Source organism: Lepidochelys kempii, chromosome 2 (genome assembly GCF_965140265.1).
Source record: "Lepidochelys kempii isolate rLepKem1 chromosome 2, rLepKem1.hap2, whole genome shotgun sequence".
NCBI classification, from domain to species: Eukaryota; Metazoa; Chordata; order Testudines; family Cheloniidae; genus Lepidochelys; species Lepidochelys kempii.
The window spans coordinates 57456285-57474917 of record NC_133257.1 but is presented as its reverse complement, the minus strand read 5'-3'; the positions used below and the strand labels follow the sequence as shown (position 1 = coordinate 57474917).

The window sequence follows — 18633 nt, the reverse complement described above, 5'->3', positions numbered from 1 at the left end:
AGAGACGGTTGTGTGTGAAGATGACAAAAGACGGCCTAAATACCAAAGAGCCTAGGTACTCAACCTCCCCAGCTCTGGGAGCCATACCTGGAATTAGGGGGGAGCCCCCAGAAGTTGAGAACTCTGAGCATGAAGGTCCTTACTCTGCATTCTGCAGAGGATCAGATGTAAAGCCACTACTTTGTGGATATCACTTTTCAGCAGCAACTAGAGCTTTGAGTGTGTTATGATTCTTATTACCTTGCGGAGGGATCTCTATAGAGCGTCAAAGGACTTTCACAGATGGGGCCCAGTTACATGTGCAACTTGCACTGTTTTCCTGTATTGTTATTTGTGTGTTTTCTGGTCAGGTGAGTCATCCAGGTTGTGATTTGTGGGTTATGTTCTTGTGAAATCTTACGTAATTGTAATTCAATTGTTGTGCAGTTGACAGCTGCGTCATGTTTTTGTTGCATAAGATTTAAAAATGGAAAGCTCTTAAAAAATTATATCCTTGAGTCTAAAATGAGCTTGTTACGTATAAATAGAACCATAGTTTCATAGGAGGCAGCCCCGTGGTGGAAGATTACAGTCTAGTCCAGTTCTTGGCATAGGTTCTAGTTGTTTATTGTAAATTTTTGTGACTTTTCAAGTAGTTCTGCTAGGTGAATATTTTTAAAGATAAAGAAGAGATGACACCACCATTGTACACATGAACTGATGTGGTTTTACTGCATTTGCCCACATAGCTGAACATTCTGGTACCGAGTGCAGCTGCCAGTTTCATCTCTAATACCATTCCTTCTACAAGGAGAGTCTTTACATCTGTTTCAACAGTTTTCTTCCCTTTTCTCGATAACACTTCAATCCTATCTGCTGTTCCTGATCAGAATGCAGTTATTAAAAACACTCAGTTGATGCAAACGGTGGGTTGATACAACACACAGAATGGGGTGTAGATGCGTTTCACACAACAGAGAGCAGAATTAAGGGGGAAATGTTCCTTGGAGGCAAGACGCCTTTCCAATTGATAATGGGGAGGGAAATCAAATACGGTAACTGCTTTTCCTGGAGTATATTGCGACTGATCATTACTAACATCAGTTCATGTTTAAGCAAAGACTTTTCATGATTTAAACTTCTGTTTGCATACAACTCTGAGTAGTGCATCTTAAAGTCATACATATTGATATAGAATGAAGAATGCATAATGTCTGCATAAAAAGATAAGCTGTATGACTATATATGAAGACAACAACTACAATTCTCACAGCACTGTCATTGGTTAATTTTAAAATATTCAAGCATTTATTTTAAAAAAGAGTAAACTTTTTTAAACTACACTATGAAAAAATTGTGTAACTGAATCAATGCTGACTCTTATTAATAAATTTTAAACTTTACCTTTTTCCATAACACTTTGTTAATTAATTGTTATTTTAAGTTCCAGTAACATGATCAGATTTCTGCTGCCTCTGGGCAATTGAGTTATGATCTGATCTCAAGTTCAGAGGGAAATGCTCAATTTTATTTTCCCCCAGTTGAATAAACAGTACCATGTATACTATCTCTTGTGTTAGAATAGTGTTGTCTTCACATAAGACTCAAATAATGGTATTAGTCATTCATTTCCTTGTACACATACACCCTATTGCGTGTTGACAGGTTTATAAGGATGCAGTGGCGGCCGTGGGTGCTGGGAAGCTCCTAGACGACAGCCTTTGAATCCTTGCAGTCCTGAGCAATGGTGCCTGAGTTAGTCTGTTTATTGTCTGCTTTCTCTCCCAGATGCTTGACTTGTCTGAAAGATTAATACATTAACAAGAGCGGTAAGGTCCAGGGTTGCACATCTTTAAGACATGTTTATTAGCAGATGGCACATGAGAGTCAAAGGTCACCATGAAAGGTGACATTTTAAAGTGAAACAACAATATTTATGTTCAGATACTATGCTGATGAGATCATGTGGAAAATGTTTCTGATTAAATCAGTTTTATAAATAGACACAGTATATCTATTGAAAATTCCAAATGCCACTTATATTTATAGTCTATCTCTTACGCTGCTATTTGGTAACTTAACACTACTTTGTTCCTTGAGCTACATTAAAAGTTGGAAAAATGTACTGGTTTTTACAAACAATCCTATTTTCTTTCAAAATAATTAATTTTAAAAAATCCACTATGAAACTTACATCTAGTCTATATTCCTCAAAGCTAAAATTCCAGATCAGTGTTCTTAAGGACTGAAAGAAATTCTGCTTTACTTTCAAATTCTTTAGGATAAAATTGACATTACATACATAAACACTGACTGGCAGAAAGCTACTTAAATGCAACATCATGCACTGCAACCTGTTTGACGAAAGGCAAGATGGATCGCTAAAATAAAATGTCCAGTTACTCATGTTAGGCTAATTACATGATAGCCATACAATTAAAATGAAAAACTTTGCAAAAGAAGGCTGGCTGCATCATTACTAGTTAGAAAACACTACAACTAGTACTAAAAGTGAAATGCATTTTATGTGAGCAAATTGTCAAATTATATGTGAATTCTAGAGGAAATGAACTACCATTTTTGCTAAGTTCTAAAAGAGCAATTAAGCTTTTAATTAAAAATTTTTCTGTGGCACAGCATACAGGCATTAAAATATAAAAGACTAAATGACACTTACTTTTCAAGTGTTCCATTTTCAACCTTCATAGCCCCTTCCACTGGATCCAGTCCTTGTTCCGAAAACTGTTTCAAGGCACTTAAAGCTGCCTGAATAAAAAATGAGTTGTCAACTACTAGTACTGTAATGATATAATGAAGACAGTCACTAATGACAGTTCTTTTTAAATGTACCTCTTGTATATTGAGGCAAATTAAGTTAGGATGGTAGTAAAGAGTCTATAGTATAATGCCATGATAAAGAGCTGGTTTGTGAGCAAAGAATGATATATTCAACTCTCCATGCATATGAGTAACTTCCATTAAGGATTAATGAAAGTTGTGTTACTAGCATTAAGGAGAGACTATGCCCATTAGAATTCTCACTTCTCTATGACGCCTTCCCAGCCTCCCTTAGTGTATTTATGGAGCTGACACTTCCCTTTGGTCCTGAGGAGGGAATCTTAGGTCAGTAATTCTTGCAAGACTCATAGACTGTAAGGTCAGAAGGGACCATCATGATCATATAGTCCAGTGGTCTCAGCCCGCGGGCCGCATGTGGCCCAATTAGAACACAGCGGCAGCCCAGCTGTGCGCTAAAAAGAAAATTAAAAATTCGCTGATTGGGCCTGGCAAAGGGTGGGGCCATTTGGAGCACTCTTGGCAGCAGCTGGGGAGGTGAGTGCAGCAGGGGGACAGTGTGCAGGAGAGTGGGTCTCTGGGCAGTGAGGGGGTAGAGGGAGAAGGGCAGCATAGGCCCAGGGACTACGGGTGTGGAGGGGGGGCTACTGCAGCACCCCCAAGTTTTACTTGGGAGCTCTGCTCCTGGCCCTGCACCACGGGATGTGTCGGGGAGAGCTCTGGGCATAGGGGCTTGTTGGGGGGGGGGGGGATTAGCAGGGGTGGTCGCTGGGCAAGGGGACGGTGCGGTGCATGGTGCAGATCTGCCCCCGAGGGGAAGGGGCAGGCTGGCAGTGCAAGGCTGGGCAGGCCAGTGTGTCTGGCGCAGTGGTTCTCAGCCTGCAGCCCACAATGGTAAATAGGTTGAGAATAACTGATCTAGTCTGACCTCCTGCACATTGCAGGCCACAGAACCTCACCCACCCACTCCTGTAATAGACCCCATACCCTCTGGCTGAGTTCCTGGAGTCCTCAAAAATCATGATTTAAAGACTTCAAGTTACAGAGAATCCAAGAGATGTGGGTCGTGTAATGTAATAAAAAGGAGGAACACTGAAGGGGTGGTGGTGGAGGAAGATGCCTACATCCCAATGGCTAGATCTAAAATAGCACTGTGGGTGGCGCTGATATATTTTATACATGGGTCAATGAAAGACACCGAGTAGGTACTTGAGCCTATGCTGGATGACGGGAAGGCAACAGGAATGGAACAATATTACAATTTATAGGACCTAAATTTATTTGTGTAAGTGCATTCTTTATTCCTTTACTTCTGTCTCCTCCCCTACATCTGCTTCAGTTTGCTAGGTAAATCCCTCTTCTCTCTGCTGACTGCTCTGGCAACTGAGAGGAATGCTTTCCCATGATTAATTAGCAGGAATTGATTATGAAATTTTCAGATACTACATATCTCACCCTCAGAACACACCTATTATAACAAACGAGTTGCCACCTGTTTCATCTTAAAGTTGAAATGCAAAGCTAACCTGAAAAACAGATATCATTATCTCAGTGTCCCCAATAATCAAGTTGCATCAGGCATTGAGCATATAAAAAGTTTTAACCATCTTTTTAAAATTCTGTTTATTTTCTCTGAGACTTTCTCAGAAAGTCCTGGTTCACAGAAGGTATCCAAGAGTGTGACATCACAAATATCAGAACTCTCATTGCAATCTATACCTAATGTCATATGCTGGGAAGCCTTCAGTGACCCAAGAAGTACCAAGAGGATTTCAGAAAAGAAGAAAACAAAATTAATAGGGCTGTCAAGTGATTAAAAAAATTAATCATGATTAATCATGCAATTTTAAAAAATCACAATTAATCATGCTGTTAAACAATAATAGAATACGATTTATTTAAATAATTGTGGATGTTTTCTACATTTTCTAATATATTGATTTCAATTACAACACAGAATACAAAGTGTATAGTGCTCACTTGATATTTATTTTTGATTACAAGTATTTGCACTGTAAAAAACCAAAAGAAATAATATTTTTCAATTCACCTAATACAAGTACTGTACTGCAATCTCTTTATCATGAAAGTTGAACTCAAATGTAGAATTATGTAAAAAAATCCAAACCCTGCATTCAAAAATAAAACACTGTAAAATTTTAGAGCTTGCAAGTCCACTCAGTCCTACTTCTTGTTCAGCCAATCGCTCAGACAAACAAGTTTAGTTACATTTGCAGGAGATAATGCTGCCCACTTCTTGTTCACAATGTTACTTGAAAGCGAGAACAGGCATTCTCATGGCACTGTTGTAGCCCGCATTGCAAGATATTTACATGCCAGATGCACTAAAGATTCATATGTCCCTTCATGCTTTAATCACCATTCCAGGGGACATGCATCCATGCTAATGATGGGTTCTGCTCGATAACAATCCAAAGCAGTGCAGACCGACACATGTTCCTTTTCATTATCTGAGCCCTAGTCTACACTATGGGGTTAGGTCGAATTTAGCCGCATTAGGTCAACTGAAAAATGACTGCATTCACACAACCAACCCTGTTCCGTCGACCTAAAGGGCTCTTAAAATCGACTTCTGTACTCCTCCCCGACGAGGGGAGTAGCACTAAACCTAACCTTGCTGGGTCGAATTTGGGGTAGTGTGGACGCAAATTAACAGTACTGGCCTCTGGGAGCTATCCCAGTGTGCTCCATTGTGACTGCTCTGGACAGCACTTTGAACTCCGATGCACTAGCCAGGTACACAGGAAAAGTCCAGGGAACTTTTGAATTTCACTTCCTGTTTGGTCAGCGTGGCGAACTCAGCAGCACAGGTGACCCCCCGTCCCCCCAGAATCATAGAACATAGAATGTTTCTACGCTCCCCCATCATCTCCGTCCCTGAGGTTATCGCAGATTAGAAGGCGAAAAAAACGCACTTGCAATGACATGTTTTCTGAGCTCATGGAGTCCTCCCGCACTGATAGGCCACAGCTTAATGCATGTAGGCATTCAGTGGCAGAGGCCAGGAAAGGGAGGCAGGACGCGATGCTGAGGCTAATGGGGGAACAAACGGACATGATGAAGTGTCTGTTGGGGGAGCAAACAGACATGATGAAGCATCTGTTGGAGCTGCAGGAAAGCCAACAAGAGCATAGACCTCTGCTGCATCCACTGTATAACCGCCTCCCCTCCTCCCCATGTTCCATAGCCTCCTCACCCAGATGCCCAAGAACGTGGGCGGGGGGAAGCTCCGGGCACCCAGCCACTCCACTCTAGGGGATGGCCCAAGCAACAGAAGGCTGTCATTCAAACAGTTTTATTTTTAGTGTGGCTACAGTAAGCAATGTGGCCTTGTCCTTCCCTCCTCCCCCACCCCACCCAGGCTACCTTGTCCATTATCTCATTTTTTTTAATTAATAAAGAAAGAATGCATGTTTTCAAAACAATAGTTACTTTATTTTGAAGGGGGGAGGGTGGTTGGCTTACAGGGAATTAAAATCAACAAAGGGGGCGGGTTTGCATCAAGGAGAAACACACACAACTGTCACATCGAAGCCTGGCCAGTCATGAAACTGGTTTACAAAGCTTCTCTGACCAACAGCGCCAGCGTGCTTTTAAACGTCCAAAGGCACATTCTACTGCCATTCAGCACTTGCTCAGCTTATAGTTAAATTGCTCCTTACTAATGTCCAGGCTTCACGAGCCACGGGAGCAAGGGGTAGGCTGGGGTAGGTGCGACTGCATGGTGCTACTGGCTGGGAGAGCAGCCTGAGGCAGAAGCCTCTAGCTTGCAGGAGAGCAGACTTGCAGTGGAAGTGGTGGAGCCGTAAACCATGCCCTGGAGGTTGCTAGGATCCAGGCAGCAAAGATGTTCCCAGAACCCCAGGCCAAGCTATATGTCCGATGAGGACAGCTACCAATCCTACTGCACCATCTGCTGCAGAGTAGCAAGAGAGCAGAGTTGCAGCGGAAGCGGTGGAGCCGTGCACCATGGACAAGGACGGCTAGCAGTCCTACTGCACCGTCTGCTGCGAAGGCATCCAGGAGCTGCTGTTGTGTAGCAATGCCAGCTGCTGCAGGTGCTCCTGTGTCGAATGCTTGGAGGTCCTGGTAGGGCAAGGTACCTCGGCCAAGGCAAAAGAGCAAGAGCCCTGGAGCCATTACATGTGTCAACCACAGAAGTCCTACGGGGTGTTACAGCACCAACCAGACTGGAATGTACGGCTGCAAGACTTCTTCACCAGCAACGAAGGACAGGAATATGATGCACTTAAAATCTAAAAAGGCCTGCACATTTCCCAGAGTCACTACCCTTGATAACAGAACGTCAATGATTGCATTGGCTACTTGGATCACAGCAGCCCCTACAGTAGACTTGCCCACAACAGCAGCGGTGATGGTGAGCTGAGCGGGCTCCATGCTTGCCGTGGTATGGCGTCTGCATGGGTAACCCAGGAAAAAAGGCACAAAACGATTGTCTGTCGTTGCTTTCACGGAGGGAGAGGCGACTGATGACATGTACCCCAAACCACCCACGAAAATGTTTTTGCCTCATCAGGCATTGGGAACTTAACCCAGAATTCCAATGGGCGGTGGAGACTGCGGGAACTGTGGGATAGCTACCCACAGTGCGCCGCTTCGTAAGTCGATGCTAGCCACGGTAGTGAGGACACACTCCGCCGACTTAATGCACTTAGTGTGGACATATGCAATGACTGTATAAAATCGAATTCTAAAAATTGACTTCTATAAAATCGACCTAATTTCATAGCGTAGACATACCCTGAGTCAGATGCCACCAGCAGAAGGTTGATTTGCCTTTTTGGTGGTTTGGGTTCTGTAGTTTCTGCATCGGAATGTTGCTCTTTTAAGACTTCTGAAAGCATGCTCCACACCTCGTCCCTCTCAGATTTTGGAAGGCACTTCAGATTCTTAAACCTTGTGTCGAGTGCTGTTGGTATCTTAAAAAAATCTCACCTTGGTACCTTCTTTGCATTTTGTCAAATCTGCAGTGAAAGTGTTCTTAAAATGAACATGTGCTGGGTCATCATCCAAGACTGCTATAACATGAAATATATGGTAGAATGAGGGTAAAACAGAGCAGGGAATATACAATTCTCTCCCAAGTTCAGTCACAAATGTAATTAGCGCATTATTTTTTTAACAAGCGTTATCAGCATGGAACATGTTCTCTGGAATGGTGGCCAAAGCATGAAGGGACATACGAATGTTTAGCATATCTGGCATGTAAATACTTTGAAATGCCAGCTACAAAAGTGCCATGCAAATGCCTGTTCTCACTTTCAGGTGACATTGTAAAGAAGAAGAGGGCAGCATTATCTCCTTTAAGTGTAAACAAATTTGTCTTAGCAATTGGCTGAACAAGAAGTAGGACTGAGTGGACTTGTAGGCTCTGAAGTTTTACGTTATTTTGTTTTTGACTGCAGTTATGTAACAAAAAAATCTACATTTGTAAGTTGCACTTTCATGACATAGAGATTGCACTACAGTACTTGTATGAGATAAACAAAAGAAATAGTGTTTTTCAGTTTATCATTTTTACAGTGCAAATATTTGTAATAAAAAATAATATACACTTTGATTTCAGTTACAACAGTGTACAATGTAAAAAATGTATGAATATGTAGAAAATGTATGAAAATGTAGAAAAACATCCAAAATATTTAATAAGTTTCAATTGGTATTCTATTGTTTAACAGTGCGATTAAAACTGATTAATCATGATTAATTTTTTTAATCACAATTAATTTTTTGGTTAATCGCTTGAGTTAACTGCAATTAATCCACAGCTCTAAAAATTAACACACATTTCGGTGTCAAAAGCTCCCCTATGTTAGTGGGGACATTCAACAAGAAGAACTAGGCTGAATTTATTCTTTGCTTCGTAATTCACCTTTATCCTGAAACTTTCCATTCCTCAAGGACAAACCCCAGAATAAACATTTAGAAATTGGAGAGTTCAGTGAAGTTTCTTTATTCCTACTTGTCAACATAAACAGGTTCTCTGTATGCTTTTATCTGAATTTTCAGTTCCTGTTGGACCAGAGACACAGCCATCACCCCAAGAATCACACACAGGCTACTGTTGTAACAAAATGCTAGATCTGCTTTCACAATTAAAGTGATAGTTATTCCTGGATTCTCTCTGTGGTGCCTTCCCTTGAAATGTATGTTAACATAATTTAAATATTGCTAGACAACCTGTATCCGGGCCAGCTGAATAGCACCACAAGGATTGTGATGCTGCATTATATTAGTGGTCTATCCATTCCAATTTCCTGTTTCTGACAATGAACAGTACCTAAAGCTTTCAGAAGACAGCACAAGAAACTTCATAATGGGCAAGCATGGAGTAACTTGACCTAATTCCTAATTCCGGGCAGTTGGTAGTTGGCTTATATCAAGAAGCATGAGGGTTTGCACATTTTTATCTTATAAATGCAATTATGGATTTATTATTATCCATATAAATATCTGAACCTTTAAAAATATCCTGCTAAACTTGAGTTTTATCAGCATTACCAACATGCCCCCCTTGCCCTGCCACCCAGTCCTTCTTGACTTCCAATGTATTAACACAGATAACTTCTTGTCTGCTCTCGGCCCCCTCCTCCATTGACGTGGTTGTTGATTCCCTCCATTCTACAGCCTTCACCACCCACAACTCCTTTGTTACTCTTTCCCATTACATAGTCTGCCTTACCAAAGCTCAGCACTGTATCTACCCAAGTATCTGCTTCCTCTGTTCTACCTCTAGCAACTCTAAGGAAAGCCATATGATCACGCAATCTTCCTCCACAACAAATTTGTTCTCTTACTGCTGCAGTTCTGCTATTTTCCTAAGCAAGCAGCTTTATTTTTCCACCTGGACTGACGTGTCCTATTGCCTCCCCTCCCTTCTCCTCTGACAAGAAGATTTCTCATTTAATCTCCTCTAACTCCTCCATATGCTCCAGTGGATACCCCTCCCCATCCCATTCTGCTTTGTCTCTCTTGTCCCCACCCTCCCTTATCCTTCTCCACAGGCTCCTTCCCCTCACAATACAAGCATGCTTTAATCTCCTCCACCATAAAATCAAAATTCTACCCTTGACTCCCACCTGCCTCTCCAAATACTATCCCTTTACTGCCAAGCTTATTGAACACACCATGTACAACTTCTGCCTTGAGTTCCTCTCCTCCAACTTCATTCTTTACCTTCTTTAAACCACCTTCCCAACCTTGAAACTGCTCTCTTTAAAGTCTCACGTGACCTCTATTCCATCTTTGTTCTCCTTGAGCTCTCAGAGGCCTTTGACACCACTGACCCACTTGCTACTTCTTAAATTTCAGTTTTCCATTGGCTTTTGAGACTGTTCTCTCATGTTGCTCTTTCTGTGGACTGTTGAGTGGGTCCTCTTCTCTTTCTAGTGGGTATTCCTCAAGGCCCAGTCTTTGGCTCCCCATTCTTCTCTTGATACCTTTTCTTTCAGAGATCTTAACCACAAGTATGGCTTCAAATACCATCTTTACGCTGACTACTCACAAATATACCTCTCCATTAAAGGTTTGCCTCTTTCCATTCAATCTCAGATCTTCATCTATCTTTCTGACATCTCCATATGGATGATGTTTTGGCAATATGGCCAAAACTGAGCTTTTGAACTCCAACCTAAAAGCCTTCCTATTTTTCCTTCACTTTGAATAATTCCACCATTCAGTCACTCAAATCAGTTATTTCCCTCTTATAAATCTCTGCACATCCAAACCATGTCCAAGTCTCACTGCTTCTATCTACATAATATTTCTAAGGTTTGTCCTATTCTATCTATCCAGACTACCAGGCGCTCATCATCTCACACCTCAATTTATGTAATTTCCTCTCTAGCACTGAAGCCAGCCACACTGCCTCCCTCAGGTCAATTCAAAATGCTGATGCTAGGATAGTCTTCCTGACACTGGCATTCTGAGCACATCCACCCCCTTTGCTGTTTCCTTCCAGTGGCTCCCTGTCTTCCACTGCATGAAACACAATCTCCTTGTCTTTGTCTTCAAGGCCCATCATTCTTCAGCCCCACCCTATAAGATCTATGAGTTCTCAACCTTTACCTTTTCTCTACCAATAATGCCAGCTGTGATTTTCTGATTAGCTGCTTGTCCTTCAGTCACCTCTATGCTTTCTCCTATGCCACCTCCTATGCATGGGGAAAAACCTCACTGTTATAATTTGTAAAGCCATCACCTTATTCTCATTAAGACATCTGTTATGTGCCTACAAAATCAATACTGTCTGGCATTGGTTAGGGCAGTGGCAAGCTGAGACTTCTGCTTTTCTGTTACCTCATCCCCATTTGTCTGTTTTATCCATCTGTTGCTTCCTCTCTGATTCCAAGATTGTAAATTCTCTGGGGCAGGAACTGTTGTCTTGTTTTAACTTGTCTGTATAGTGCAGGGTGGATTGATTTAAATCAGCAGACAGGAAACTTTGATTTAAATAATCAATTTTTAACTTGTGTTCAATTGGTCCTTATTAGGTATTTTCCTAAAGAAAGGTTGGTTCTCACTGGTTGGTAACCATTTAAAAATGTTGATTTGCAACTAAATATAGTCTTTATACTAAATTTGTTACTATTCTTTGCTAACCATACATATTTAAGCAATTGTATATCTTAGCACGCATTGATTCACGTTGTTTATTTTTACATTTTTGTTTTGTTAGGAAATGATGCATTTCTTATTTACTGCATGATTACTTTTTTTTAGTTATAATTTGCATCAAGCTCTATTTGGATGGACATTGCAATTCAACTAAAAATGCACAAAAAGCACTTTAAAATTGTTTCCTACATAAAACAACCTTAAATGTTCTGGATACTTTTTTATATAAGTTTATCAAAACACGTTTTGCATTGAAAACCAGCTGGTTTATTAAACAACGGAAGGATTATCTGTAGTTACTCAATTGAATTGATTGTTTCTGATCACCATGTCTTTAAAGACTTTTGAACCAGCAGATTTCATTCTCACCTCTAGTTTGTATTTGTAGATTGGAAGAGGAAAACAAGCTTTTCGGCTATTTCAACTCTCAATCAGTTTCTTAACTTTCAGTGAACTAGCCATTAAACTGTACTAGCTGAATAAACTTAAATGAAGAAAATGTTCTTTCTGTACCTGCAAAAAGCTGCCAAATGCTGATTTAGCACTTCAACAAACTGGTTCCAGGTGCTTATTCAGTGATTTCCACCAGTTCAGTGGTTTGACTTTCTTTAAAGCTTTGGCAGCAAATATGTACTGCTTAATATATTCTAAATTAAATGTAGCCTGTATTAAATATAATTAATGATTTTAGTATTATAGTGAGTTTAGTCTTTTAACATAGGTTATCAGAATTTTAAATAGGTTTATTTCTAAGAAGTGAAATGTATTAATTTAAAAAGAAAAGCTGATTTAAATAAAAATTAATATTTTAATTTACAATTTTTTCTTCTTTTTATCATAGAGCTGTATGTCCTAGCAAAATGGAGCCCTGATCCTTCATTGGGGCTTATAGGTGATATTATATAAATTAATAAGCATCCAGCCTCTATCTTGTAGAAGTGAGTTCACAGGTTAATTATGTGCTGTTACCTTCAGAAAAACTCATGGAGGATGGCTGAGGTCCCAAGGGACTGGAGAAGGGACTTACTGATCTTTAAAAAAGGGAATGAAGAGGACCTGGAGAATTATAGACCAGTCATCCTAACTTTGGTACCTGGAAAGATACTGGAACAAACAATCAGTTTGTAAGTATCTGGAGGATAATCAGGTTATAAGGAACAGCCAGCATGGATTTGTCAAGAACAAATCATGGCAACTGACCTAATTTTCTTCTTTGACCAGGTTAATGGCCTAGTGGATAGGAAGATGTGATATATCCTGATTTCAGTAAGACTTTTGATGCAATCTCACTTGACATTCTCAAAAGCAAATGAGAGAAATGTAGTCTAGATGAAATTGCTATAAGGTGAATGCACAACTGGCAGAAAGACATACTCAGAGTAGTTATCTATGGTTTGTTCCAACCAAGAGGGTGTAGTTAGTGAGGTCCCATAGCGGTCAGTCCTGAGTCTAGTACTATTCAATATTTTCATTAATCATTTGGTGAATGGAGTGGAGAATCTGCTTATAAAACTTGCGGATGACACCAAGGTGGGAGGATTGCAAGCACTTTAAGGACAGGTTTAGAATTTAAAATGACCTTGACACACAGGAGAATTGGTCTGAAATCAGCAAGATGAAATTCAGTCAAGACAAGTATTCACTTAGGAAAGAATAATTCTGGGGTGTATTAACAAGAGTGTTGTATATAAGACATGGGTGGTAACTATTCCATACTACTTGGTACTGGTGAAGCCTCAGCTGGAGTACTGTGTCCAATTCTTGGTGCCACACTTCAAGAAAGATGTAGACAAATTGGAGTGAGTCCAGAGGAGAGCAACAAAAATGATCAAATATTTAGAAAACCTGACCTATGAGGAAAGGTTAAAAAAACTGGGCATGTTTAGTCTTGAGAAAAGAAGATGGAGGGGGGACCTGATAACAGTCTTCAAATATGTTATGGGCTGGTATAAAGAAGACTATGATCAATTGTTCTCCATGTCCATTGAAGGTAGGGCAAGTAGTAATGGACTTAATCTGCAGTAAGGGAGATTTAAGTTAGATATTAGGAAAAACTTTCTAACTATAAAGGTTGTTAAGTTCTGGAATGGGCTTCCAAGGAAGGTTGTAGAATCCTCATCACTGGAGGTTTTTAAAACAGATTGGACAAACAGCTGTCAGGGATGGTCTAGGTATACTTGGTCCTGCCTCAGTGCAGGGGGTCAGACTTGATGATCTCTCAAGGTCCCTTTCAGCCTTGCATTTTATGATTCTATGAACTAAAAGTCACTGAAAACACTTGTCAAGAGCCAAAATGGGCCTGTACAGACTTCTTTTTAAATTAATTGTTAAAATTATCGAGATCAGAATAAATTTTCTTTGTTACATATCTACTATTGTTTTACTTGTCTAACTGCCTACTGTGGAGATATGCTAAGGAGGATGAAAAGTTGTAGAGTAGCTTCAACAAGTATTTCTTTAATCTTTGCTGAAACCCTATTTTGGAACGTCTTAGAGGAATATTATCCTGGATCTCACAATAGAGTTTGTAAGAACATCTCTTTTCTTTTTCCTTTGGCAATGGAAGAATATCACTGCAAAAATAAACTGTACTGAATGAAGGCACTGGTCTTTACTACCCTGATGTCAAGGGTGGAAACATGGGACATTTTTACCTGATTTATATAGGGAAAATCCTCAGTAGGATACCATTCAATGTTAAATACTATTTACAAAACCTTACAAGACTTTAAAAAGAAATCTTGATGCTTGTTTTGTGAAAGCAATCCAATTAGTCTCACTTGTCTTGTAACATTGAGAACAGAGGTGCGTGCACACATACTTCTCACAGAGATCTAAACATGGTGGACACAAAAAGTAAACTAACAAAATTTTAAACTACCTCTCCTTATCATAAGTGACACTATCTATCACTGTTTCATAATACAGTATTTGTGATATTGTATGGAAATGAAGCAAACTCAGGTCTAAAGTAAAGATCTACCCTAAACTACTGAAGTCAGTTCACACATATACTTGAATTAGCTTGTGGAACTTAACACATAGTAATAGCCCGCAAGACACTTTGTGAGGGTGAAGTTAAGCTTTCAGGTGCTCAAATATGTCTTGTGCTTCTCCTGCCCATCTCTTCTGGGAAACGTGTGGAAAGTGTCATCTTAACTCTGCATTTTCCAATTTTCTAGAGTGTGTATACTATCATGCAAAGTTAGCAGTCTTATGATGTAGGTAAGGAGATCTTAACTCTATAGTTAATGGTTTTACACTGTTTGGATTTAGGAAATTAAAGTCTTTCTTTTTGGAAGGACACAAGAAGCACAGGGCACCACTGAACACCTGTAACCTTAACTCCACAGTAACAAAAGAATGTTTTGGGGGTGTGTGGGGAGATCATTTTTTAAGAGAAAGGGAAAGTGGAAGATTACTGTAGGAAACACAATTGAGGGGCATTGCATGGAGAATGGGATTGTGTAGAGATTTCCTGGGTGTACATCTAGCCCCTTAGTTATGAATTGTCTCTCTGCTTCCTGCTGGCTTCCCCATGCTTCTGTTAGGAGCCAGGATGGGGGCAACTGATAACTGAGGGGCTGTGAGCAGGAATGGACCTGGTAGCTGCACTCCTCACAGCTCTTCATCATCTACCAGCTCCCCAACTCTGTGCCCATGATAAACTTGGAAAAGCTGAAGGTAGGAAGGAAGCTAGCAGCTGAGCGGCTATGCAGAGTAGAAGCAGAAGGGGGTTTTAAGTTTTGTGCAATGAAGAAGAGCTACAAGCAAAGACAATGGGCTAATTTTCATCCATAATTAAATTCTATGGCCTCACTGGATTTACATCCTAGATGAATTGATAAAAATAACTTCTGAACTTCAGTTAAATGTAAAAGAAAAACTGGAACATTTGACAACGAATCTGGTGAACACTGTTTTTAAAGGCTTGATACTTCCTTCCATTGAGAGTTTTCTTACAAGAGAGCATCTGCACATATTATATATATATATATATATATAGCGCGAGAGAGAAATATTTCTCCCCCAGAAGATTTTACAACTGTTTTGTGAATAAAGACCCATAGGTTATACAACAGATGTTTTTGGCGCTGCTGTAACTATACAGAAAACAAGTGATACATGAAATGTGTAAAAGATATGATGCCAACAGGATGCACTACATTACTCTTTGTTTGTCTTGGCTGCCATGTCTATTATAAAAATGTGTGTATATCAGGATGGAGATGGCGGTTTCCAGTTATTTTGGCTATTTGTAGCTTTACTTAAGTCAATTTGCAATTAGTAAATGGTACTGAAATTTGTGACTATTCTTCCTGCTGCCCTCTATAGGGATTAAATGTTTTGTAATGACAATCTAATAACATTAAGTCATTCTTTCACAGAGACCAGCAGGCAGAGCCTGCACTAGAGGATGTGTTTTTCAGCTCACGTCCACATGATAAAGATTTCATGGGGTCTTTTCAGCACAGCGTACAGCTGTTTTTCTCTGTTTAGATCTGTTGCATTTCAGAATCTTCTTATTAAACTCAAATAGCCAAATTTTGTTGTCTTCAGTGTATTTCCAGTTGACTTTACTGCTTGTATCTCAGAGTAGATTATGGCCCTAATTATTCCTATTAAGTACTCAGTGACCACAAACTTCATCACAGCAATGCCACAGTCCTGGTAAATATACCGTTCAACAGTGTCAGCTCACAGTGAGGTGCCTTCTAATTCCAGTTGTCATGGATGATACCTATCCCAAAATGCCATAACCGGTGACAGCACAAAAAATACTGCAACTGGCATTCACAAGTAGACCATGTACACCTTGCAAACACAAGTGGGGCAGGGGCAGGGGCAGGCCCTCCCTCCATATTCCAGCCACAAATTCTCTTTCTCTGCACCCCAACTGGTCCCTCCCCTGTATCCATAGCTGCCAGATCCCGCCTGTCCCAGCCCCCCGGGTAAGCAGAGCCGCCATGCCCCTCTAGGGCTCTGTCCCACCTAGGGACCTCAGAGCCCAACCGGGAAGGGTGACAGGGCCAGGCCCTAGTTGCCCACCCTGGGGAAGCGAGAGGGTCACGGGGAGCTGCAGGCTGGCACTGAGTCCTGGGTTCTTTGCCAGCAGCCTTGCCACCATGACAAGGAGCATGACACTGTCCCCACCTCGAGTGTGAGGGTGCAGGTACCCCTCCAGCATCCCCCAAATTCTCCCTCCCAGTACTCATCCAGCACCCCCCCCCCAAATACCCTCTCCCAGTACACACACATCCCTCCAGGCCCTCCAGTTTTGGGGTTTTTATTTTGAAGTTGATTGTCATCTCTGAGCTTTGTTGCTAATGTGGACAAATTCCTGCTAGGGCTTGTAGCTTTTTTTTAATTAATAAAATCTGTACTAGGTATCTGATGAAAGCTTTCATTTGTTATTGACGTATAGACCAATGTGTTAATAAATAAACTTTGTTTCAATAAATAGATTAGGCTACGTTGGAGCTAGTTTTTAAGTGACTTGAGGCTATTAATGCAGTAAAAATCTGGCAACCACTCCTCTCATAGAGTTCAGGCCTAACTCTGCCTGGGATTCTTTTTCCTTTCCTCTCTTCAAGACAGGTGCCTAGGATGTTTCTTACAAGAAGCTGGGAGGGCAGGGGAGTAGAAGGAGGAGGACCTCCCTCGTATCTTTTAACCTATCGTTAGGGTACTTAGCTGGGGATGTGGGAAATCTTTGGTTCAAGTCCTCCCTCTGCATGATGAAGAGAAGGGATTTAAACAGGGATCTGCCACCTCTGAGGTGAGTACCCTAAACCGTGGGCTATAGGATATTCTGATGTGGAACTCCCTCAGTCCCATCTGTTAAAGCTGTTCCACTTTGGGTACATAAAGAGTCAGCAGATCAGAGAGAGTGCATGCAAGCATGAGACCGAAACTGTAGTCTGGGAGGTTAGAGCAGTCACCCAGGATGTGGGTGATCCATTCGCCATTTATTTATCTGCAGTGGAACAGCTTGAGCAGGAGAGACTGAGGGAGCCCCACACTGGAATATCCTATAGTCCAGTGCCTAGGGCACACATCTGAGAGGTGGCAGATCCCTGCTACACTTCCTTCTCCTCCTCAGTTCGGGGGACAGGGACTTGAAACAGCAGTCTCCCACATACCAGGTGAGTACTTTAACCACTGGGCTAAAAGTTAAGAGGGAGGTGGTCCTGCTCTCCCCAGCCATTTTGTGTGGAGTTACGCATGCTCTGAGCACCCCTACCCAATCAGGCCCTGCAGGCATGTTAGAGGGAAGACACCAGTCTTGCCCCAGTTGGTAAATTGCACTGGTGCTTAGGCAGGTGGATGCCTGGAGTGAGGCAGCAGGGCACATGCTCAGAGCCAGAACTTAGGTACTGTGTGTGTTCAGGTGCCCACAGAGTTTGATGGAATCTGAGTGGGTATTCTGTGAAGACCCATGGGGCACAAATCTGGGATTTTGGTGCCTAAAATGGCAGGTGCCTAAATTCCTTTGTGAATCTAACCCTAAATCCCTGATTGCATCTGCACTCAGAAACCCCTAAATTGCAGCACCTATTATTGCAGGAGCAAAACTGGACCTGCAGTTGTTTGTAAACAAAAATGGAGATCAGTGAATGACAATCCAACCCAAAATTTCTCCTGGTTTAGAAAACAACAAAAAGTATGGAGGTCTTTTCTCCAGTGTTGGCTAACTACTGGCATAGTTATCAATGCAATCAATCAATGCAATCCTACTGAAGTCAAAGGTGTCTCCACCAGCAATGAGTGTGGCTTCATACCTTTTTAATATATGGATTGAATTTCAAATTTAAAGGCTGTTAGGTAATCAGTGCCAGGCCTGTTGTGAGTTTGAGGGCTTAGTGTTCCAAGAATACCAAACTGTTTTAGCAATAATTTTACACACACACACACTCTCCCTCTTGTTGAAGGTCTAAGGCTTTCTTACTCTTTTTGGGAGCAAATTTTCAGCCAGGCTTCTACCTGGCCTTGACTTTTTTACACCCAAAATTGCAGATGAACAGGAAGACAGCTGCATGTATTTGCTTATGCAAAATTGTGCATGGACAGATGGCTGAGAATTTACTCCTTAAAGTGGCTATTGAATCTGCCTTGATTTATCAAGATGGCAATATAAACTAAACAGAAATCAAGTGAGGGGTATTGAGAATAAATCCCTTTCCCCCACATTTGCTATTG

General features: G+C 41.1%; 1 protein-coding gene across 19 annotated transcripts in view; it reads right to left on the bottom strand.

Annotated features, from left to right (window-relative positions):
- Positions 1-590: 590 nt before the first annotated feature.
- The window catches only part of STAU2 (staufen double-stranded RNA binding protein 2), a 224954-nt gene continuing 206911 nt past the window's right edge, over positions 591-18633 (bottom strand). For 9 of the 19 annotated variants that reach the window (XM_073330822.1, XM_073330823.1, XM_073330819.1 and 6 more), the window contains 3 exons: positions 10885-10970; positions 2657-2745; positions 591-1780 (listed from right to left, as the gene is read on the bottom strand). In XM_073330822.1, the coding sequence (XP_073186923.1) occupies positions 1687-1780; positions 2657-2745; positions 10885-10970 (269 nt within the window). In that variant the 3' untranslated portion in view covers positions 591-1686. Of the gene's footprint in view, positions 1781-2656; positions 2746-10884; positions 10971-18633 lie in introns of those variants that run through there. The other 10 variants (XM_073330828.1, XM_073330831.1, XM_073330833.1 and 7 more) reach the window with 5 other exon arrangements.